Source organism: Acanthaster planci, linkage group LG06 (assembly GCF_054643075.1).
Source record: "Acanthaster planci isolate LZ-2023a linkage group LG06, COTS_SCS, whole genome shotgun sequence".
Taxonomy (NCBI): domain Eukaryota; kingdom Metazoa; phylum Echinodermata; class Asteroidea; order Valvatida; family Acanthasteridae; genus Acanthaster; species Acanthaster planci.
Window position 1 is genome coordinate 5,797,835 of NC_141782.1, and position 24,038 is coordinate 5,821,872.

General features: G+C 44.8%; 2 protein-coding genes across 10 annotated transcripts in view; one reads left to right on the forward strand and one right to left on the reverse strand.

Annotated features, from left to right (window-relative positions):
- LOC110987750 (uncharacterized) overlaps positions 1–24,038 on the reverse strand; it is a 523,067-nt gene that overhangs the window by 159,532 nt on the left and 339,497 nt on the right. For all 8 annotated transcript variants that reach the window (XR_015425693.1, XM_087138265.1, XM_087138261.1 and 5 more), the window contains one exon: positions 23,311–23,482. Coding sequence is in view for 7 of the 8 variants with exons in the window: in XM_087138265.1 (XP_086994391.1) it covers positions 23,311–23,482 (172 nt within the window). In the remaining variant the exon portion in view is untranslated. The remainder of the gene's footprint in view (positions 1–23,310; positions 23,483–24,038) is intronic.
- Positions 853–4,607, forward strand: LOC147798767 (uncharacterized). 2 transcript variants are annotated; one of them, XM_087138268.1, is made up of 5 exons: positions 853–2,215; positions 2,566–2,652; positions 2,744–2,985; positions 3,451–3,614; positions 3,986–4,607. In XM_087138268.1, the coding sequence occupies exons 1-3, from the start codon at positions 1,651–1,653 to the stop codon at positions 2,983–2,985; spliced, it is 894 nt and encodes a 297-aa protein (XP_086994394.1). In that variant the 5' UTR covers positions 853–1,650; the 3' UTR covers positions 3,451–3,614; positions 3,986–4,607. The 2 variants fall into 2 exon arrangements, with proteins under 2 accessions (XP_086994394.1, XP_086994393.1); XM_087138267.1 differs by having other exon boundaries at positions 3,451–3,601.

The following is a 24,038-nucleotide window of genomic DNA, read 5'->3' on the forward strand; positions in this document are numbered from 1 at the left end:
AACTATGACATCATCCAAGGCACTGAAACTCAATGTTGCACTGATTTTTTTAACCACTGCTATGGCAGATTTCATTTCTTTGGTAATTTATTGCTGTGTAAGTATATGGCAATAATCCAGCAAAATGCTTTTCACAGAAATGTTCCCAGATAGCAAATTTGGGGTTCACAATTTGAACATGAAAACATGCAACCTGAACTGTGTCTTCCTGGATTTACATCAAAGCAAAAGTGCCCTCACTAGTCCAGAAATGATTGGTAAATTTTAAATGTCTGAAAAAGTGCACTGTTCAGTTCACGTAACTCAAGAATGATGTCAAACAGTCTCCATACATGGAAGAAGAGTACTGAAATACACACAAAGTGATTCTAAGAAAAATTCACTTCCTGGACCCTTTAAATCTTAATCTAAATTTCATTTACCATAAATAAGAACCCGACTTGCCCAACAAAGTATTAAATATGATGGGCCAAAACTTTAGAACTCATTGGATGAATCTCTTTGAGACCTAAATACTCTATCTAGATTCAAAAGCAAGTACAAGTAATTACTCCTTAACTCATACACTTCTAATTGTATTGGTGGCACTGCTCAAGTGGCGACACGTCGTGCACTAGCTCTCTGTAACATAGACAAGTTTTCTGGCTAATTGGCCCCCTTTTTATCACTGTTTGTTTGTTTTATGTGATAAGCATGGAAGTCGTAATCACAGGCACAACTGTCAGGTTCTTCGTGAAGGTCGTGGTGTGCTCGTTGTCGGGTACAGGCCAAATTGCAAAGTATCTCCCCATGCATATGGACCATGCGTATATTGTTACGGGTATTATGTGCATACTGATTTGTGGCGACACGTGTGCCCTTTGAAGCCAGCACCCACTCTACAGACTGACAGCACTGGTAAGAGGGCTCGTGTGGTCAGACGGGTTGCTCACGAGAGTGATTTGTTGTAACCTCCTCCTGTTGGCGTGTCTTTCCAGTTACACCAGGTTCTTAGTCCAATGAAGAGAGATGATGTGGCTTTGGTAGTCAAGAATGACACGTTGATTGTTGAATTAGCCAAGCGTGAATACATGAAAGTAGTGCACGATGTAGATCTGCATGGCTACATCCGTAACAGGGTACATGAATTGGGTCGACTCATCATACAACTCCGAAAGAACACCCAGCAACCAAATGCATCACTCCAATCATTTGTCCATCCGCACCACCTTTCTGATATTGTGAAGGCCGTCCACGATACTGCCGGCTTCAGGGAAGACAAACAGTTGTACGATGTTCCGTCACTAGCGCTGAAGATTGGTTATTCAGTCAAGAAGTGTGCACTCGTCTTGAAAGGAAGTGCCCTAGAGTCCGGCCAAAAACACAAAGCGGAGTGTGCGGAAGAGTTTCTGAATTGAACTGGCGAGACCTTGTGTCCACACATGCACACAGAACGCTGTACCAAGGAAAACGCAACAAAGTCACCATTCTCCTGACAAATGCCGATGTAGTCCACCTGTCGTTGTTCCTTCATGAAGCTGGCAACCAGGAACTTCAAGTCCTCCAGGGTGCTCGGGGCAGACAAATCAGGTCAGTTTGGCAGAAATTGAATGAGGTTAGTCTGTGCCACCTCATCATGTTCAACCGAAGAAGGCGGGGGAGGTTTCAACGATGAAACTTGAAGATTTCCACAAGCACAGCACTGCCAAACTGGAGGGGGAATGCCTGTTGAATGATTTAAAACGCCAGCTGTGCAAGATGTTCCGTGTTGTCGAAATAGTCGGCAAGAGAGGCAGAACTGTTCCCATGCTTCTAAGCAATGAGGCAGTAGCACGGTTGAATGCCCTTGTTGCCAAGAGACATGAAGCTGGAGTAGCCCAAGACAACAACTTCTTGTTCGCACGGTGTTGTTATGGCAGGAGAGGCCACATACGAGGGAGTGACTGTTTAAGGGCATATGCAGATAAGGCTGGCCTTGACAATGCATTCAGCATCCGGTCCACCAAACTCCGTAAACATGTAGCAACTGCATCGCAAATTCTTGCATTAAAGGAACATCAGCTTGAAACTCTAGCCAACTTCATGGGCCACGATCTGCAGGTACATCGCGAATACTCCCAGTTGCCAGATACTGTACAGCGGGTCACCAAACTGTCCAGACTTTTCCTGAGTTTGGAGAGGGGCAACCTGCCTTCCCAGCAGGGCAAATCCTTGGACGATCTGCATGTAACTGGAGGTAAGGGTACCTTGTTCTCAAACTATGTTTCCCATGTTCTGTCTACCCAACGCTTGACTTCGAACCAAGTCAACCCAACCCAGACTCCCACTTTGTAGGGCATCATACTCGGCTGGAAAGAATAGCTCTCTTCCTATTCACCTCCCCCCCCCGAAGAACAGACCAGTACAAAGAAAGACGGGGACCAAAAATCACCCCCATAAATGTATCTTGCGTCAAAAACTCCCAAATAATGTTCCATTTTGGCCGGCCATTCCTCCCCATATCTCAACGCCAAGCAGAGACTGCCAGACACCCTTGCATGTATGTGTGCTTTAACTGATTGATCTCCATTTGGGGTTTACTCTCAGAAGGCTTCACCAGTAAAGAGGAGAGCAGTGACAGTGGGGACAGCAGTGACAGCAGTGAAGACTCCTGCAATGAATCCGTCGAAAATGGTAAGATTTGGTCTGTCTGTCTGTTACTCTGGCTGTCTGCTGAGCTGTCACCTACATTTCTAATGTCCTTTTCTTGCCTCTACATTAATAGGACAGCTTCCTGGTGTTGCTGCTGCATTTCGAAGAAGGGAACCCTCTCCGCCATCGAAACGAGTGAAGCAGCATCCCTGGACTACAGCGGAGAAGACAGACGTCCAAGGAGGCCTGCGCAAAATCTTCCAGTTGAGGAAAGTTCCTGGCAAGCTGGACATCGAAGCAGCTTGCACTGTGGTACTGCAGACCCGTACTTGGAGAAACATCAAAGACTTTTGTTGTAACACAATGAAGTTGTAGGCAAGTTCAGCTATGATACGCCACACCATTCATTCTCTGGAAACATTGTATCATATTGATGACGAACCCCAAAGTAGTAGGCCAACAACGCACTCTATTTTTAGCGGCCAAAACAACCAAAAGCTTGTGAGTGTTGTCATCAGTGTTATAGGCTGCACTCACATGGACGAGAAGTCCTCAGTCTGATAGTTTGGAAAGTATGCCCTCCATCTGCAGTGTCTACATGTATACGTGTGTGTGTGGGAGGGGTACATTCATGTACCATCATGCCCTATTCCCCCACTTTAACATTTGGGACCCCACATACTCCCCATTTAGTGAGAACTCAAGGTTGCTATACCAATGAAAACGTACATGTGCACATGTACGCCATAGTTTTGTTCAAGTTCTGACACAAGTTTTCCCATGCATCAACACAGGAACTGCTACACCTGTAATAAATGCTTTCCTTTTGCAATGATACAGATGTTCATCAGCACAGACATGAGGGCGGTCTTCACATATGGCCCTGGTATCATTGATATGGAAGTGCAGTCGAAGCAAGACGGAACCTGAGAAGAGTGGGAACAGCTTCATAAATATACTCGTAGCAAGCTTAGACTACAACCGAAAGGATGTGAGATTTACTTGTATGTGTACATGTAACCACTATAAATTATTGAAAGACAACGGCAGAAATTGTTCAAGCTGGTTTCGGAAGAATAGTGCAAAGTTATCAGTGAAAAGATCCTGATATTTTCAATTGGTCCCCATGTCATTTGAAGTCTTTGCAGATCTTCAGAACAGAAAGAAGTTGGCAGGTTTTACATGATACACTTCAGAAAATGCCGTAAAACATGAAGGCAGTGTTTTTCTTTCATATTTTCAAAACATCCAACATGTTTATTTCTTGTTATTCCCCCAGGACAAAACCATATTATTACTAGTTCACTGTGTTTGATTATCTACATGTTGATATCAACTGAATATGTCAATTTCCTTGTTTGTTTCTTGTGTATAGACATCCTTCATGCTGTTGCTGAAGTGAAAGCTACAGATGATAGTTCTCCATGTTTGGAATTCAACATCACTGCAATTACATGTAGATCAGCTGCACAGGGCACCCAGGTTGACTGCAGAATGGATGTCGACAAACCGGTATGTCGCTCGGACCCCTCCTTCAGACTGATCCGCTGCACCCTGACACTTGACTTTTGCATTCATCTTGTGTTGGAGGTTGTCAAGAGGAGAAGTCTCAGCAGCTTTGGGACGGAGCAGCATGACATCCCTTGTTGGCACAGCATTGGGCGTGGTGCAAAAGAACCCCTGTTCATCTCTGGCAACAGCGAGTTTCATCTGCTCTTGTGTTAGCCTTATGTAGACTGTTGGCGAGTCCAGCTTCAGTTGGCTGTGTTCTGGCATGCATTTTGCAGGTGACAAGTTATGGCCTTTCTGGAACCAACTTTTCTTCCTTTTGTAAACTGCACATCCCAAGCAACCCATTTTGCAGAAATAGCTTGCACTGCAAGTTTGAGCAACTTTCTACTCCGTGTGACCATGTAGCACAGTGCATGTACTATTTAATACTCAATGTTGAACCCCAGCATGATGACCAAATCACATGGGAGTTTATTTCATGGCAGGTTGGGGGGAGGGTGGGGGGGGGAGAGAGAGGGGAAGATGTAATCTCATGTAATCTTTGGGGGCAGTAATTAACCAAGCTAGGACAATAGAGACTGCACAGTGAAGAGGGCTTGGCCAAGGAGCCATTATAGGGGTCGTTTAATAAATCTTCCACTGTGAGTTGGAGGCAAATGGACAGCCACATCTGGGAATTAAGACACGTCATCAAAGGCCCATTGTGCACAGTTACAGATTTACCAAGAATGTTTTAGTTGCTGAAATGAACTTTCCCAAATGTCATGTAATCTTTAATATGTCAAGAGTCACCTGCAAAACACAGAGAACCTTGTTCAATTCAACAATGTGTGTTTCAGCTGTGCTGATAAATTACTTAGACACCCCCCACTTTTTAACCTCCCTCTGCCCCTAAAGTGGAAAGAAATCACATCAAACTGACCCCAGATGGACCAAAAAATAACATTCATGCATAAATGAGGGAAAATTTCTCCCAATTAGATGTGGAAAGGACAGAATTGAGTGCCCTCATGATGCCCAAGACATGCACAACAGTCGTGCTTTCCCATTGAAAAACTGGGAAACACCACAGCCACACCCCTACACCTTAAGCCCTGTGGTTTCTTAGAGGAACAGTACTTTTCAAATTTGTTTGCAGAAAATTACTTCCCAGATAATTTTGCTTCCACTGATTGGACTCTTATGCCAAAATATGAAAGTTGCCTGCTATTAACCACTATCAGCCGGGGACTCCGAAATCGGAGCCGTATGGTTTATATGTGTGGCCGGGGTTTCCGAACTCGGACAAAGGAAACAGGGCCCTGTAACAAAAGACCGTACTCCGAACAAAAGACCAGGCTGCTGGGCATTACCGGCATTTTTCACTCTAAAAGTGGTGATAATCCAGCATTATTTTGAAACCGTATACCAGGGTCTGGGGTATTTAGAGCAAGCGGATTACCACCGGGGACAAAAGCTCTCCACCACCGAAGCGATAAGCCACATGGCACCGCTGCATGCTAATCTGGCCCCTATTGAAAAGAGGTCAGCAGTGCACTGAGCCAGGTTTGTGAACAAAAGACAGTTGTATAACACCGCACAATCTGGGCTCTGTTTACAAGGCTGCAGGCCTGGCTGAAATATTCGGTCGTCAATGAAGGTCACCTGTCAACTTGGAGTAGTGCCTGAAGATTACTCTGTGTGGCTATAAACGACTGTTAAATGGAATGATGAATTGTTGAAGGATTTTGAAAACAGAAAAAATGATAGTCATGCCGGCCCAGCATCCCCAACGTTGAAAAATGCCCCGGCACGAAGTTTTAAATAGATAATCATGTCAGGTAGGTCCTCAAAGAAATTTGTCATGATGTAGTCAGTGTGTGATTTATTTTTGAATTTAGAATATTCAACTTTTTTCCCATAGGTTTTGTACACTTTTTCTACAAAATGATCATGTTACTTGAATTTGGTACTGATTGAGTCTGATTGACTTCGTTCTGACAATTACTTAAGGATAGTCCAAAGCCATAATTGTCATGATGACGTCATCATGTGATTTATTTTTAAATTTGGAATAATTAATTTCTCCCATATATATAGGTTTTTAAAATGTTTTTCAACTTCTTTTGCACTATTATTGATCTCACTGCGTTCGGGTCAGCGGCACACACTAAGGCCTCAAGATAGAAAAGGTTTCTGTCCAAGTTCGTCATAATGACGTCATCAGGTGACAAGTCAAGTGACATTAAACGGGCACTATTTAAAGTGTTATATCTCGTGAAGTACATGTCCAATTCGGGTGAAACTTTGTGTGTGACTAGAAGGTGAAAGGTTCTAGACCTAAATTGACCTGATGTGAAGATGACATCATCACATTTTAAGTCACGTGACCTTAAAGGAGCACTCTTTACAGTGCTATACCTCATAAAGTACTTGTCTGATTGGCTTGAAATTTTGTGTATATAGCTTGAAAGGAAAGGGTTTGAGACCCAGATTGACCTGATGTATGGTGTCATCGAGTGACAAGTCACGTGACATTAAAGAGGCACTCTTTAAAGCACAAGATCTTGTGAAGTACTTGGCTGATTGGGTTCAAACTTTGTGTATGGCTGGATCGGGAAAGGTTTTAGATCCAGATTGACCTGACGTGATGATGATGTCATTGGGTGACAAATCATGTGCCATTTAAGGGGCTCTTTTTAAAGCATTATATCTTGCAAAGTAAATGTCCCATTGGGTTAAAACTTTGCAGATGGCTAGAAAGGGAAGGGTTCTAGATAAGAATTTGTTTCATCTGATGGCAGTACCATTATATAACAATTCATGTGACATTTATCGAGATAACATGGATTTTAAATATTCTACTGACCAATGTTTGTAGTGTATCATTCATGTGACTTGTCATTAAATCTTGTAAGTACTTCATCAAGAATTTCGTCTCTGGTTTGCAGGTTTGAGATAAATAAAACCAGGGCCAAAGCAGCTGTGTCTGTCTGCAAACACATTTCTCATTTTTCCTTCTCCTTTATGATACTCTTTTTTTTGTGACAGGGGACTTCGATAGTTTTATTCATCTGATTGATTTCAAACTTGGTAGACCCTTATATAATCACGTCAGGTATGTCGTACAAGAAATTCGTCATAATGACTTCATCATGTGATTTATTTTTGAATTTTGAATAATTAATTTTTTTTCCCATAGGCTTTGTACGCATTATTCTACTAAATTATCATTTTACTTGATATCTTATTTTCTTTTAATATCTGATTGACTATATACTTAGCAAACCTTCCGACAATTACTGAAGGATAGTCCAAAACCATAATTGTCATGGTGATGTCATCACGTGACTTATTTTAAGATTTAGAATATTTAATTGTTCCCACATATGTAGGTTTCTTACATTTTTGTCAACAGGAAGACTGCTTTGCACTGTTAACGATCAGACTGAGTTCATTACAGGCACACATATGAAGGCCATAAGCCAAGTATAGCTCGAAGGGGAAAGGTTTTAGACCCAGATTGACAGGATGTGATTATGACGTCATCAGGCAACATGTCACATGGCACTAAAGGGGTGCTCTCTATAGTGCTACATGTATATCTCGTGAAGTACGCGTCCGATTGGATTGAAACTTTGTATATAGCTCAAAGGGGAAAGGTTTTAGACCGAGACTGACCTGACGTGATGATGAAATCATTAGGTGACAAGTCACTTGACATAAAAGGGGTACTCTTCAAAGTACTATACCTCATGAAGTATATGTCCGATTTGGTTGAAACTTTGTGTATAGCTTGAAAGGGAAGAGTTTTAGACCCAGATTGACATGATGTGACTATGACATCATCTGGTAACAAGTCATGTGGCATTAAAAGGGCACTTTTTAAAGTGCTATATCTTGTAAAGGACATCTCCGATTTAGTTCAAACATTGTGTACAGCTTAAAGAGGAAAGATTTTAGACCCAAATTGACCTGATGTGATTGTGATACCATTGCTCAAGAAGTCACATGACATTAAAGGGGCACTGTTTGAAGTGCTATATCTTGAGAAGTACATGTCCGATTGGGCTGAAACTTTGTGTGTAGCTCAGAGGGGAAGGGTTTTAGACCCCAATTGGCCTGATGTGATGATCGGGTGGCAAGTCACGTGACATTAAAGGTGCATTCTGTAAAGCGCAATATCTCGTGAAGTATGTCCCATCAGGTTGAGCTTTGCAGATAGCTAGAAAAGGAAGGTGTTACGGTTTAATCAGACTCTCTTCAAGTAATCTACAGAGAGCGTGCTTCATGCAACGCGAGTACGAGTAGAAGGGATCAGATAAGTTTCTGTATAAGTTTTCACTCCTTACGTTGTGCAATAAATCACTCATTTTGTCTAATTGTAGGACCCTGGATCCCGCACCAGCGGTAAGGTCTTTTCATTTGTCCTTTATTGTCAGAATTATTCTATTATGGAAGGTTTTAATGTTAATCTAAGGGGGTAAAATAGGGTCCTTTTTACCGCACATGTGACACGTCTTATTTCTGATATCGTTGCTGTGCTTTAGGTCAGACCGTCACGCATGCCATTTTTATGCAACAGCGCCCTCTCGTGGCAGGTTTATTCCTCCCTGCTCTTTATTTACTTAGTTTCTGTGGGGTTTGGGGGGGTAGTTTTCTAGGGTTTGTTGTATTATAACAAGTGAAGTTGTTTATCATGTAATAACTAAACTCTGTTTGTGTGTTTTTAATTATAGTTGACGTGACAACAGGCAGCTGTATAGTGGTATTAAAGGCAGCTGTATGTCAGTATAAAAGGAGAGTGAAATAAACCAAGTGTTTTGCTCTAATTGACGTTACAGTCAACGCTGACGGAAAAATCCGGAGTCAGTTTCTGATAGACATTTTTCAATATTAATTGTGGTGAATTCGAGCATAAGATGGAGAGCTTCAATGGCGAGGAAGCAAAGGCCACAGTCATGGCTACACGGGCCAAGGTGAAGTTGGCAATGGAGAGACGGAGAGAAAGTGCCCAGGATCTTTTCAGAATGAAGGACAGCATCCAGCCGTTGCTGTTGTCTCTTCCACCAGATGTCGAGAAAGTCAGAGTTGAGCACTCAAGATGGCTTCAGGAATATGAAACATATTTGATTCACCATGGTGAATATCTGTCGCTAGTCACAGACGAGCAGAAGCCTACAGTGCATGCCGAGCTACAACCTGAACTCAGCAATCTTCAGGACTTTAAGACCACGATGGATCAGTGGTTAGTGTATCACACCAGTGTGGTAGACAGAGGCGTTACGAGGTCAGTGAGGTCACATACATCCCATTCTTCTAGTAGTCGTATGTCCAGTACCTTGTCAATAGCCAGAGCAATGGAGCATCAGAAGACGGCCGTGCTGTTGGCCTGAACCCGAGCACTCCAAGAGAAGGGGAAGTTGGAGGAAGAGAGGCTCCAGTTTGAAGCCAGGAAGAAGGAAGAAGAGCTAAAGCTCATACACAGAGAAGAAGAACTTGAGCTCAGGACTGAACTACAGGTGTCAAGCGCAAAGGCAGCAATTCTAGACGAACTTGAGAAGAGCGAAATTCCAGATGAGCAGAATCTGAGTGGCCTGCCCCTGCTTGCCCCGAGACCACTCTCACCGTTGGGCCAAGCCCTAAATCCTGCTGCAGCAGAATATGTCCCCTCGCTGTCACAGCTAACACCACCGTCTACCGCATTGCCTCTCGCCCAGGCGCAACAACCTCCTTCCCAAACAACGGTTCTGGTCAGTAATCTTGAACATGGACCCACGAGTGTTGCGGTGAAGTCCCCTGGGCACGCCGAAGTGACTTACACCACTGACGTCACTGTAGAAGCCAGTCAAGAAAAGGTAGATACCCTGAAGAAACCAAATCAGGTGAAAGGGAGTAACGAAAAGGCAGAGATGGTGCGGAAAGATGTTGAGCCAACCGTTTCCGCAGTGCACCACATAGTGAAGGAGATACGGAAGCCAGTGTCCGATTTAGCCAAGTTCAGAGGTGATCCCCTGGCTTATAAGAGGTTCATCCGTCAATTCAAAGCCAGAGTCGTTGCTAACACAGTGGATGACGATGAGAGGATGAACTACTTGGAGCAGTTCACAGATGGTGAGCCACATAAAATTGTAATCGGATACAGCTGCCTTCCTGGAGATGTTGGCTACTCAGCTGTACTCAAAGAATTAGACAAGCGCTATGGGGATGTCGATCTTCTGGCCAATGCTTATGTTCAGCGTGCTCTTGGATGGCCAGAAATAAGACATGATGATCCATCAGGACTGGATGCATTTGCCATATTCTTGGTGGAATGCAAGAATGCAGTGTGTGCCATGAATGCGGCAAGAGTTCTGGAGTATTCAGAAAACATTAAGAGATTGGTCTCCAAGCTGCCATTTTATGTACAAGAGCGATGGAGAAACATCGTCATGAACAAGAAGGAAGCCAGCGAGACCGTAACATTCATGCATCTAGTAGATTTTGCCCAAAGAGAGGCAAGGAAGGCAACAGATCCAGTTTATGGACGACTTGCATTGGGAACCAAGTCTAGGGAAGCTAAGCCCACCGGAGGAGGACACCCTCAGCGGCATCAAGTCAGAAAGATTGGATGTGCTTGTGGAGTGGCCGAGTCCAGCAGGACCAACAAGAAGTATGCCTCTCCAGAGTCAAGCATCAAACCGGCGGCTGGCACAGCAAGCTCTAAGCCATGCATTTTCTGTGAGGGACCAGGATACATGATGCAAGAGTGCAGAAAACTCAAAGCAAAACCACAACACGACAGATTGCAATTTCTGAAGACAAAGGGACTATGCTTTGGCTGCCTTAAAGGTGGTCATCTTGGTAAGCAGTGCAGAGCCAGAGCCAAATGTGAGGACTGCGGTGCCATGCACCCCACAAGTGCTTCACCAAGAAAGGGAGCAAGAGAAAACGGAGGAGTCCCCAAAGCAAGAGACGCCCAAGAACACTGGACAGGGGAGCTCATGTTCCACCTTCATGGCTCCATGCAAGGAAAGAGCAAGTTCCCATATGGGAGCCGGCACAGGTCTCTGCACCATGGCCATCATACCAGTTAGGGTAAGGTCGCCAACCACCAACACGATGGTGCAGACCTATGCATTCCTCGACCCAGGTAGCAACGTGACATTCTGCACTGAGGACCTTGCACATCAGCTTGGAGTGACTGGCAAGGCGACGACGATGGAACTTCAAACCATGGGACAAACACAGAATTTTTCTACCCGCCGTATCTCGGGATTGGAGGTGTCTGGACTGGATTCGGGCCCTGCCGTGAAGCTTCCCATGGTCTAAACCAAACACAAGATGCCCGTCACTAGAGATCTCATGCCAGTGCAAGAAGACGTTGACAGATTTGAACACCTCAGAGGGATCAAGCTTCCAGTAATTCAGGCTGAGGTGGGGATGCTGATTGGCAACAATGTCCCAGCAGCTTACACACCACAAGAGCTGAAGACAGGACCAGTGAGTGAGCCCCATGGAGCCAGGTCAGTGCTTGGATGGATCATATGGGGCATGATTAGAGGCGGAGAAGAGCCCCTTCACATTTCCAACTTTCAATTAGCACTGGCTAGAGAGGAAGCGGAGCAGCTACAAAAGTTGGAGGACATGGTCAAATCATCAATAGACATGGACTTTCCAGAGCGCCTAGTGGACAGCAAGAAGGAGCCCTCAGTTGAGGACAAGCAGTTTGAAGAAATCATATGCAAATCCTTGAAGCTGGTCGATGGCCACTACCAGTGTGACCTACCATTTCGAGACCCAGCTTGTAAGCTACCAGACAACAAAGGTCAGGCCATGGACCGTTTAATGTCCTTGAAAAAGAAACAATCCAGCGTTCCACTATGACTACACGAAATTCATGGATGCACTGATCGAGAGAGGGTATGCAGAGAAAGTCACCGAAGCAACCGACATCAGCAGCAAGCAAGTTAGCCGATGGTACATGCCTCACCATGGCATCTACAACCCCAACAAGCCGGGAAAAATAAGGGTGGTTTTCGACTGCTCGGCAAAGACGAGAGGAGTTTCACTCAATGGCGTACTCCTACCAGGACCTGTCCTCACAAACACAGTCGTAGATGTTCTACTTCGCTTCCGACAGCAGCCAGTTGGGCTCATGGGAGACATTGAGGGTATGTTCTTCCAAGTCAGGGTCTCTGAACACCACCGCGACTTCTTACGTTATTTGTGGTTTCCTGACGGGGACACATCCCAACCCCCAGAGGTCTATCATCTGAAATCTCACCCCTTTGGAGCTGTGTCATCTCCGTCCTGTGCTTCAGCAGCTTTGCGCAGATGTGCATCTGATAACCAGCATCCTGAGATTCCGAGAAGCTTCTACGTTGATGACTACCTGAAAGCAGTTTACGACGCCAAGGAGGCCGTCGAGACCAGAAAGATTGTCAAGGAGGTTTGCAGTCATGGAGGGTTCAATCTGCACAAGTGGGTCAGCAATGACAAAGCAGTGAACGACTCCATTCCAATAGAAGAGAGATCAAAGTCACAGAAGCTGATCATTGAGAACAATGACCAAGTTCCATCAGAGCGAGCCCTTGGTGTCTTCTGGAATATTCTGGAGGATACCTTTGGGTTTAAGGTGAACCTGAAGGATCGCCCAGCTACGCGGAGAGGCATTCTGTCCGTGGTCAGCAGCATATTTGACCCCCTGGGTCTAGCAGGTCCATTCATTCTTCCAGCTAGAATTATGCTGCAACGCCTCTGCAAGCAGGACCTCGGATGGGATGAAAAAATTGGGGTCACGGAAATGGCTGTGTGGAGACAGTGGCTGCTGGACATTGTAAAGTTGGAGCAGATGTCACTACCAAGAAGTATACGACCAAAAGGGCCTTGTGGACCCCATGACCTGCCAAATGCATGCATTTTCCGATGCGTCGGATGAAGGCTACGGCATCGCTATCTACTTTTGTCTGGAGGACAGTTCAGGCAGAGTCTTCTGCAATTTGCTCATGGGCAAGTCTAAGGTCGCCCCTCTCAAGAAAGTCACTATTCCGAGGATGGAGCTCACGGCAGCCAGTCTGTCGGTGAAGTTTGTCACTTTGATAACTTCAGCCATGGAGTTGCCGTTTGATGTCCACTACTGGACAGACAGTACCTCTGTCTTAAGGTACATTGCCAACAAGACGACCAGATTCCACACATTCGTGGCGAACCGGGTCACCACTATCCAAGAGGGCTCAAGCACGGAGCAATGGCGGTACGTCCCAACTTCAGAAAACCCAGCTGATCTAGCTTCCAGGGGAATCCATCCAAAGGCAGATCCCAAACTTTGGTTTCAGGGGCCATCGTTTCTGTGGGAGCCAGAATCCACTTGGCCGAAGACAATTATCACCAGAAATCTACCACCCGAAGATCCAGAAGTCAAGCGGGTTCATGTCGCCACGCTGAAGACCCATGAAGGTTCCGTTACTGTGGACCAGCTGATTCACTGATACTCAACCTGGAAGCGACTGAAAACAACAGTGGCATGGATACTACGAGCACAGAGGCTCTTCAGACAGCGCAGGACATCCAGTGTGGACTCGCAACCAGAACATAGCAGAGGCCCGAGTCCTCTCAGTGTGGGTGAGTTGGAGCTAGCCAGCACAGAAATCATCAAATATACTCAACACAGCCATGGCCTAGCTGACTCTGTGCGAAAACTTGATCCTGTAATGGACGAAGCGGGACTACTGAGAGTAGGTGGTCGCCTCAAGCACTCCAAGTTGCCAGTAGACGTTAAGCATCCAATAATCCTCCCCAGAGATTCCCAAGTGTCAAGGCTGATACTTACCAGTGCCCAGCAGAAGGTCGGACATCTTGGAACTAACAGCACCCTTACAGAATTGAGGCGCACGTACTGGATTCCAAGGGCCAGTCAGTTAGTACGCAGCATCATAGCAAAATGTGTGCTGTGCCGAAGATACCGAGGACGCCTCCAGGTGCAGAAAATGGCCAACTTGCCAGAAGAGCGCTTAGAGCCAGGCCAGCCAGCATTCATGAAGTCCGGTGTTGACTACTTTGGGCCATTGCCAACTGCACCTGTTGTTCTTTATTTGTTGCCATTTACAAAGCAAGCAATATGCAACATCAACTATAACTACCTACATCTCCTGTACTGGTCATGTTCACAAACTGTGCAACACTGACAACATGAACATTTCCTGATAAAGAGGTGACAGTAAGTGCTAGAATGGCTTCTAGTTGGCAGATTACACTCTATTCTGTTGCATATTGTGGTGAAACAGGGGTAGGCACAGATAACAGTCATTAACTCATTAACTATAGATTCCTGTGTTGCATGTATCAGCAGTCAGTCTGGGTGCTTATTGTGTGCTTTAGGGCACGCGCTCAGTTACTTTGCTGGAAGGTCGTACAGCAGTAGCATCACTGGAACGTAGTGGAGTGTGCTATGGGTAGACAGAATGTTCTGGCCAGTAGGTGGAGTAGTAGTAGTGAACTGTTTACTGGGTCTGGATTAATGAGGGAACAGTCATAAGCGTAGGTTGTTAACTCCTGGCTAAGAGCTAGTGGTACGGTGATTCATTGGGGATTGCTTGCTGTCTGTTAACATCGGCCATAGGTGGGGTGACGGCTAGGTTGTGATCCAGGTGTCATTGGAACTGACTTGCCTTGAGGGTAACTGGGAGCACTTTGGTTCCTTCAAGGGTTATCCTTTGGATTAATTGACCCTAGATGGTGAGGGTTATCATGCCTTGATCAGATTAACATTCCATGCAGATTATCGCTGCTTGCTAGTACATGTATATGTATTAAATACCTTTGGTAACAGTCTAGCTTATGTAAGAGTTGCCAGGTGATCAAGTTTACCACGTGAGGCATATTGAGTAGCCTTGTGAGGTGTAATGTATAAATAAACCTGGTGTTTTGATATTCCTCATTTAATAATTATTGTAATAAACTTATTACACTGATTTATTGTCAACCCTGAGTCACTGTGCTGTTTAGTAAGTTTTCCCCGTATTTCCTTGCTTTGATACCAGTATCATCCTGTCTCCCTAGTTGATGGTAAATTTTCCATCAAACAAACTGCTCCTTGGCTTAATCCACTGTTCATTAGCTGACATCCCCCTTGTGTCTGGGTAGCCGCTTATCCTTGCACAAGGCTACTAAATATATTTGTGGGGTTAGGCTAGGTCAAATCCCATCTCTGATCAGACAAGTCTCCTGGGTCTGCCACAAAAGGAAGGTTTCAGTTTCCATGAAAATATGTACATTTGTGCTCAATCTGTTGAAATTGTTGAAAAGATTTTGAAATTGGGCCTGGGCTAGTCAGATTAAAACATTCAGAATGGGCTTCTTGTGATAACAAAAACAGAGTGTGCTGACATTATTGACATGACAGTATAAAAAAAGATATTTCGAAATAAAAATTAACTTTGCCTGGAGTGATGTTTTTCTTTGATCTCTGTCATCATGTAAAATGATTCCCTTAAATGAACATCTAATTATTTTTTTAAGAGTTCCAAACTACAGAATACAGCTTGCCTTTCCTGTGACTTTTTCATACATGTGGAGAATGTTTATGGCCCACACCCAAATCTGTGAAATAATTAACACATGAAGTGCTTGCGCAACAATCTCAAAATGGTGTATTGTTGCTACTGGATGCAGTCCACTAATTCAAGCAATAATTTCCGTCAGGCTCATTAGCATTAAAAGTGCCTCCACAGTATCTTTTGAAAAAGGGGATTGTTTGGCCCCCAAAATGGTGAGATTGTGTAAATCTTTGCCAGGATCGAGTCCCTGTTTCTTTGGGCTTCCATCTGAGGGCGGAAGAGATAAAAAATATGGTTGAAAAATGTTCCCAAAGGACTGAGAAAGTAGCCGATTGCCATTTGGAAAATGGCTGCGTGCTGACTTTGGAACTTCGACCTTTGGGGGGTTGGTTTTGTTTTGGGTGAACAATTAAAAATGTAATTGGTTAACCCCCCGAAAATTGTAAAGAAACTGAAGAATGGTGATTTCACACTGTTTTCAATGGGGCTTGAATTAGTGGACTGTACCCTACTGGGTTAAAGTAGTACAGATTGTAGATGACTGCATTTATTATGTATGCTAATGTGCTGTGTAAAGTGCAACTGATTTGACAAGTGATGTTTTTATGGCAGTCATCATCATCTTCCTCGCCAGTATTTTGAGGTAGGCCTGCACTGTGCTTCTCTTGTTAGGAAAGTTGTGGGGTCAAAAAAATTTTTCCCTGTGTTTTACTCCCCACAACTTATATTTTTCAACTAATGTGTGATGCCACAACTACAGAACGGTCGTGTATCAATGCACAAAGTAAAGACTAGCAAACTGAACAAGTATGCCGACAAAGCATTTGATTACGTGGTAATAAAGCATCACGTTTATATTTCATGCAATGTCTTTTGAAATAACGAAGATCATCATTTTGCTATGTAAGAATTAAGAATCAAATTCTCCTGTTAAAGCGATTGTAAACTAAACAGGAAGTTAATTATTGATTAGATTTTTTATTTATATTTTTTTTGCCCTTACCCAATGTACATATTTATAACACTGTATACTCAGTGTTTGTCTGACAGCTTGCAAAAAAATTTACAAGCTTACTTCGTGGGACTCAAGCCCAAGACTTCCTGCTTAGTAGTGCAGACATCTTAACCACACAATTAACATCTCCCTGGTGCAAAGTACAACTTATAATAGTTGGCAGTACCCGCTGCTACATCTGACTCGGACCGGCCAGCCGACCCTGGCTAGCTCAGTGGTCAAGAGGTTACGACATCTGCATTAGTAAGCAGGAAGTCATGGGTTTGAGTCCAACCAAGTAAGCTTGTGAATTTGTTCACGAGCTCTCCGACCAGTACTGAGTATACAGTGTTTATAAACGGCTCATTCCATGAGGTTGGGGCATAATTGTGACTGTGTCAGTTGTTACATCATTTCTGTAAAAATGAAGAGCTATTTCCCTACATGTGGATTCCAAATTCCTTCTCCACATTAAGTGTGGGTCGGGTCTACTAGAGAGTACCTACCCAAACAGTCACTACATATGCAAATTTCCAATGTGCGTATTATTTATTCGCTGGAAAGATTTGATCACCTGTGGTGCACCCTGACCTCCCACAATGCAGCGCGGCCTCACTGCCATGATCATCCTTCTTTTCAAAAGCAACTCAAAAGGTCGGAGTCAGAGTGGGGAGGACGGGTGGGAGAGGACTGTTTGGGTAGGTATTCTCTAGTAGACCCGACCCAGACTTAATGTGGGGAAGGGGTCTATGGCACTCTACCTACCCAAAAAGTCACTACATATGCAGAGTAGCACCGGTCTAGGTGGGGGGTTGGCAACGACACATCAAATGCTGAAAATACACTTTTATATATGAACAAGGAAGAATGTATAAATTTAAGAAATGGTAAGGAACTTCATAATGACTTGTCGTCCATCCTACAGGAAGTCCCTTTGACCTCTGCGCTGCTGACAGTAGGATTGTCCTGCCATTTGTGATGTTGCTCAGCAGGACATCCCTCAAGTTGCAGGAGATAGAAGGAGACTTCTAACATGCAGTTTTGTAGATGTTTGCAATAGAAACATCTCGAGAGTAAGACCAAGATGCAGATACTGCTCTTATGTCATGAACCCTGACGTAGTAATGACTATGTTCATCAGAGTTTAATGGCCAGACTGGATTAGCAAATCTAATGTTGGAGCCATCAAGCAGGATATAGTGTACTGACACCGCTGGACTGTGTGGTCTCATGAAAGTGATAAGCAATGGGGTTAATATCATCCCTCCGATGATATTGTTTAAGTCAGGTACCACTTCAGGACATGAACAGGGCTCTAAAGTTTATCCGCATCGTCCTCAGGATGTAAGGAGGCAGAGAGTGTAAAGGTATCAGACATATTGGGTGAGGGAGTCTGATCCTTCTTCAGGAAGCTAATCGAAGGAATGAGGTGAACACCATGTGGCTCCCGATGTAGATGGCCTTCGGCAATAGGGAGAGCCTATAGTTTGCTGCCTCCTCAGGTGGTAGCCATTTTCAGGAGAAAGGCCAACCTGACATGGGTGGGCGTAAGGCAGGTATTATTTAGGGTTCAAAGGAAGGACAGGAAAGCATCTAGAGAACCTAGCTTAGGTCTTATGACCAGACCAATTTCCCAACAAGGGGACACTGGATACGCATATCAAACAAAAGGTGATGGAACATCATGTTGTTAACCACTTCCTGCCGGGGACACTGGAATCGGAGATGTATGCTTTATATGCATGGCCAGGGTCTCCGAACTCGGACAAAGGAAACAGGGCCCTGTAACAAAAGACCGTACTCCGAACAAAAGACCAGGCTGCTGGGCATCATTGACATTTTTCACTCTCAAAAGTGGTGATAATCCAGCCTTGTTTTGAAATCGTATACCAGGGTTTGGGGCATTGGAGCGAGCGGATTACCACCGGGGACAAAAGCGCTCCACTACCACAGCGATGAGCCACACAGCACCGCTGCACGCTAATCTGGCCCCTATTGAAAAGAGGTCAGCTGTGTACTAAGCCAGGTTTGTGAACAAAAGACAGTTGTATAACACCGCACAATCTGGGCTCTTTTTACAAGGCTGCAGGCCTGACTGAAATACTCGGGCATCAATGAAGGTCACCTGTCAACTTAGAGTAGTGCCTACAGATTACTTCGTGCGGCTCCAAATGTCCATTAAATGAAATGATGAATTTTTGAAGAATTTTGAAAGCGGAAAAAATGATAATTATGCCGGCCCAGCATCCTAAAACATTGATAAATGCCCTGGCAGTAAGTGGTTAAGGGCAGTTGAACCGATTTTGAAACCAATGTGTATGGCAGCTAGGGTTGACCTGTAGATATGAGTTGTAGATATGAGTTGTAGATACTCATAGCTCCAAGTGAAAGAAGTACATAAGGAAGTATGTTATAGTACTCACAGGAGTGTTAGCTGTAGCCAAAGCCTGACTATCGACGCACACAACAAAATGCTAAAAAATACTGTCACATATTTGAAAGGTGGGCAGATGACGTCCCATGCGGTCATGTATGTAGCATTGCCAGAAAGTCCTGCTAAAGAGGAAAATAATGGGAAGTTAAGCAAAGAGATCAATGTAAGGCTACTCTATCATCCCAGGGAGAGTGCGTCTACCACTATGTTGTGGGACCTTGCCATGTGAATCGTCTGCAGGTCAACTGCATGATCCCATGTCCTTTCCATTAATGTGACTTTGTTTGGCAGTGAGAAAAAAAGAGACAAGAAAGCCACAAGATATACTCAAAGATAGATATGACATAATCATTCAGAGTCTCTAGCATGACTGTAGTGAGGTCTGGACGGAAAGGAGAACTCTTCTTTCCCATCAAAGGAATTTACCTTGACAAGAGGGAAAGAAATGAAATAGGTCAGAGAACGAGACAAAGACTTCATGTAACCTAGATTAAGTTGTTTTTAGTGGCAGTGTATAACACCTGAATATGCAGAAGGGTGTTGAAGACATTGAAGGAAAGCCAGGTTCTGTACCCGGTGTAGCCGCCGGCACCTTGACTGCATCAGAAAATTTTGATCATTTTCATGCATGCATGAAAAATAAATGGCCGGCATAGAGGAGTCAGGCCGCATGACGTTTTCAATATGAAAAACAGAATGAGCATCCATAGCAACTCACTCCAAGAAAAGTACTCATTCTAGTACATGTTAATCTTGACTGGAGGAAATTGCTAGTAATTTCTGCTCTAGGAAAGGATCTCTGCATACAAATCAAACTTCTATGTTCAAAATTCAAAAGAACTAACAACAGAAAATATTCATTCTGACAGAATTCTCACTCTTCGTTTCAATCATGCTGAGCATTATCAGAAGAGAAAGCCCACAGCACTATTGCAACAAATTAGGTGACTCACAGCTGCACTACTTTTGACAGACCTCATAACAGTCACAGTAATTAGATTTTGGACACGCCTACTTTAAAGTGAACATGTGTTCACTTCAGTATGCATTATATGGCAGGGCCAAAAGGCAGAATCTGTGCCCACATGGAGCCACGTGAGTGGGGGCTACGTAATGGTCATTCTGCTGGGTTGCACGTGGTGAGACGCAGTGGAAATAGACTAGCTTCATTTCTCCCGCAGGGCCCTTGGGGAAACCCCGGATTATGGGGTGCCAAGGGGTGTGTACAAATCCCAACGGCTGCCAGATGCCTAGGGATGCAGACTGGAAAGACGCAGCAGTAGGTCTGTGTCATGATGACGAATTTGCTGTGACAGAACTGAAAAAGATAGGAAGACTGCCTGGAAAACGTTGATTTGTTCATTCTTGTCTTGGTGCCCGGTGACGTAGTCTTGAATGCTGGTAGGTTAAGACTTGTAGCGGTCATTAGAGATCACCAGGTAAAGTGTGGACGCACTTCTCCATGGCCTGGGGGAGCCTATCGATGGCAGGAACAGCAGCTCCAGAAGGCTGTGACAGAGACTTGGGATTGGGTCCATGTACTGATGGAGTATTCACTTGGGCAATGATCCAGGAAGTTGGCCCGGAAAGTGCTACCATGTGGATTACATCTGGATACCCACGCTGTAGATATGTCGGAGGCTACGTTGCATACGCATGTAACAGCTGCCTGGAAAAGTGGGGCAGTGGCTCATGCTCATTTTAGGAGGGAGCCCAATGGACTCTCACAATACATGTATAATTGAAGACAGATGGGACGAGCATTGATAATACAAGGTCATATTTATGACAAAGAATTTCTTTTTTTATTTATTTATTTTCCCTAACTGACAACATAAGGAATTTGTAAAGTTCCAAGGACCCTGTTATAACAGTGTTCCACTGTGTTGAACAGAGTAGTTGTCTCCAAGACGTTCTTCTTGAAGGCCGTAGATAAAGGGAAGGCGACGAGGAGACGTTGCCCGGAACTGTACACACCTGGGACGCTCTGGCTTACAAGAGGGAGCGGTTCGCTAAGGCAAAGAGCCTACTGCACGAATGGGGGCCCCGTAGCAAGCATATCTGGAAGATGTAGAGCAGTCGGTTGACTGGCGGGGGTGTGGTCAGTGTCTTCCTCTGGAAGGGAAGCTGACGAAGGATCGGAATCTGGAACATGTCACAGGCGGTGAGGACGCTGATAAAAATGGTGTTATCTTCAACCAAAGAGACCGTCACTTTGCTTCGACTGAAGTAAGACCGTGCTATAGTCAAGAGTCGAGCGTGCCCTCTAAATTGGCTGGTGGTTAAGTGGAGGACCGTCAGGCTACAGTTGACTGGGACGCATGCCAAGTTCTGGCTAGAGAGTAGAATATCTGGAAATTTGGAAAAATTGGCCTGGAGGATACCAGTCATGCCATGTCGTTTAACAAGTCATGGCTGATGTCTTCCTCTGGCGAAGCGGCTACCGGCAGGCCAAGCACTAGAATTATGTCTCGCTGAAGAAGAAAGAGGTGGCCATTGGATGGAGTGAGGGTGCTGATGGAAACAATTTCGTTCTTCTCGGAAGACAATGCTGGTTGCCCGTTCGGGGACAGGACAGTGCCTCATTCTGAGCCATGCGCAGTCCTGTGGGGAGCAGCCTCCTCCCGAGGGAGTACGCTTGGCTGGTGCGCTTCCGGTGTGGAACCCTCCCCGATGTAATCATGGCTTGTGGCTGGAGAGGGCGGAAAGGCCTGATCCACCAGAAACGGGTCTGGGGCGGTGGAGGCTGATAGCAGTCTAACGCTGAGGCAGCGAGTAATGGTGGTTGGAACTTCATTGATGGACTGGAAAGCCGACATTCAAGCCACAGAGGTATGTTCGTGGTGGTTGAGGAATTTGATGAAGTTGAGAAGCGCTTGCCTTTTCCGGTGGCGGGTGACCCAACGGCAGAGGTAGCAGATGGGGTCAAGGGAGGCAGAATGCCCAGGGTGCTATCCTGGTGAAGTCAATGGGAACTGCAGAACTCTGGGCAGTGGGACCAGGAGAAATGAGGTCCAATGGCCTATTGATGCCCAGTTGAAAGCCAGAGCCTTGGATGGGCTAAGGCAGCTTGAAGCCCCAGAGGCGTAAAAACCCTGGTAAGCTCCGCGGGACCCGATAAGGGATTACCAGGTGTCGGGGTGTCATGGCTCGGTGGCACACCAGGCAGGGCGGACCCTAGCACTTATGGGGAGCCCGGCCCGGTGACTTTGGTATAACGGCAATAGGGAGTACGTACAGGGGGCCGCCGGAGAAGTGGTGTTCTAGGCGGGTGGTACTCTTCAGTGTCGCTGGGGAACACTAGCTGGAACACTGTATGTATTCCTCTGGGCCATGTCGGGCGAAAGGCGTGATATACCTCATGATGATGGTAGGATGGGCCCCAGAAATGTCTGATGGGGTACTCTCCGGGAGTGCTGGCTGGCTCGCCAGGCCAGCAATTGACCAAGGAGACAGAGTCCTTGCCAGATCCTGGCAGTGTCCCTGCTCCGGTCTTCCACAGTCAACCACAGAGCTTCCAGTCAACTCCGTTGGGCTGAATGAACCAGGGGCTTGGCCAGATCCTGGCTGGAGCCCCATGGACGATGGCAAGGCGTTTTCCTCGTCCTTGTAGCTGGAGAAGTCAGGGTAGTATTACAGATCCTGACAGCAACCCCCTGAATTCAACTGGCTACGGCCAATAATTCATTGGTACGGTAGACACAGCGTAGCTGGAACAAACTTCGTAGTACCGGCAATAAACACCTGCAGGGCGCACATACAAGAAAAGCGAAGAAAGAACACAAAAATATACACAAAAAGAACACTCTTACAGTTAAATGGATAAAATACAGGCTATACTTGATTTACAAAGGAAGGAAAGGTGATCAAATCGACACAGAAACGTGTAGCAAAAAGGAAAGCTCGATAAATCGAAGATACCTCGAAAGACACATCCGTTATGTTACGGCGCTAAGAAAAGAAGGAGGATCATGGCAGCAAGGCCACGCTGAATTGTGTACGGGCAAAAAGGGAAAAACAAAACCAAACAAAAAACCTGTAATTATCAATTAACATCTACCTAGCACAAGGTACAACTTATAAACAGGAACTGATCACTTGACTACTTATTGCAACCAATGTGTGAGAGGTTGTATAATGAATGTGTCAGAACAGAAAGAGAAAAAAAAACCTTATGAATTTCTTAGTCAAATGCGATTTGTAAACTGAATTTATCATCATGAAGTATAAATAACATTTCTTACCGTCTTAACATATTAATTTGTTCAGCACTGAGTCCTCCGTCTTTTTCTGAAAGAATTGCCAATCTGAACTTCAACTCTTCAGCATCCATTTTAAAGCCAGCAAGAAATATTCCAAGATTCTGAGCAACTTTTGGGTCCAAAAAGGTCTTCAGTTTCCTCTTTGATGTTTCAACTGAATACGAAAGAGAGTTGAAATAAAATATTAGTTTGGCAGGTGCCAATACTTGAAGCCCAAAACCTATTATCTTGAATTACATCAATTTGGGCAGGTCATTATCAAACTGCAACATCATTATTCATAGTTTACCACTGTGTATCGCCTCATTTGTGAATGCTATCTGTAGACAGCATAGAGATATTATGCCACAGCAGCAGAATTAAACAGGAATAAATGATGTTAAAAAAGAGGAAAATGTGCGTTTTATCAGCATTCTTACTGCTTCCATTGATTCATGCAAGACTATATTGAAAACACATGCATTATGCAATGTGTCTTTTTTTTTTTGTTTCTACAAAGTTATAAACATGGCAAGAGCAGCCATGAACAGCTTGTCTCCACAGGAGGCAATCAATAAACAGTGCCTTCATCATTTCTCAGTAGCAACACACTATACACCAATCCAAGGAGTCCCCAATATGGTGGCACCACACTGACACTTCTTAAACTTGAACATGTGCACTTTTGTAATTTATGACACCCACTGGCGGTGGAAGTAAAACTTTTTCGA

Excerpts from the sequence above, each read along its gene's own strand:
- LOC147798767 (XM_087138268.1), top strand. The coding sequence starts at position 1,651 with ATGAAACTTGAAGATTTCCACAAGCACAGCACTGCCAAACTGGAGGGG. Across the intron at positions 2,216-2,565 it reads CGATCTGCATGTAACTGGAG|AAGGCTTCACCAGTAAAGAG; the intron begins GTAAGGGTACCT and ends GTTTACTCTCAG. Across the intron at positions 2,653-2,743 it reads CAATGAATCCGTCGAAAATG|GACAGCTTCCTGGTGTTGCT; the intron begins GTAAGATTTGGT and ends CTACATTAATAG.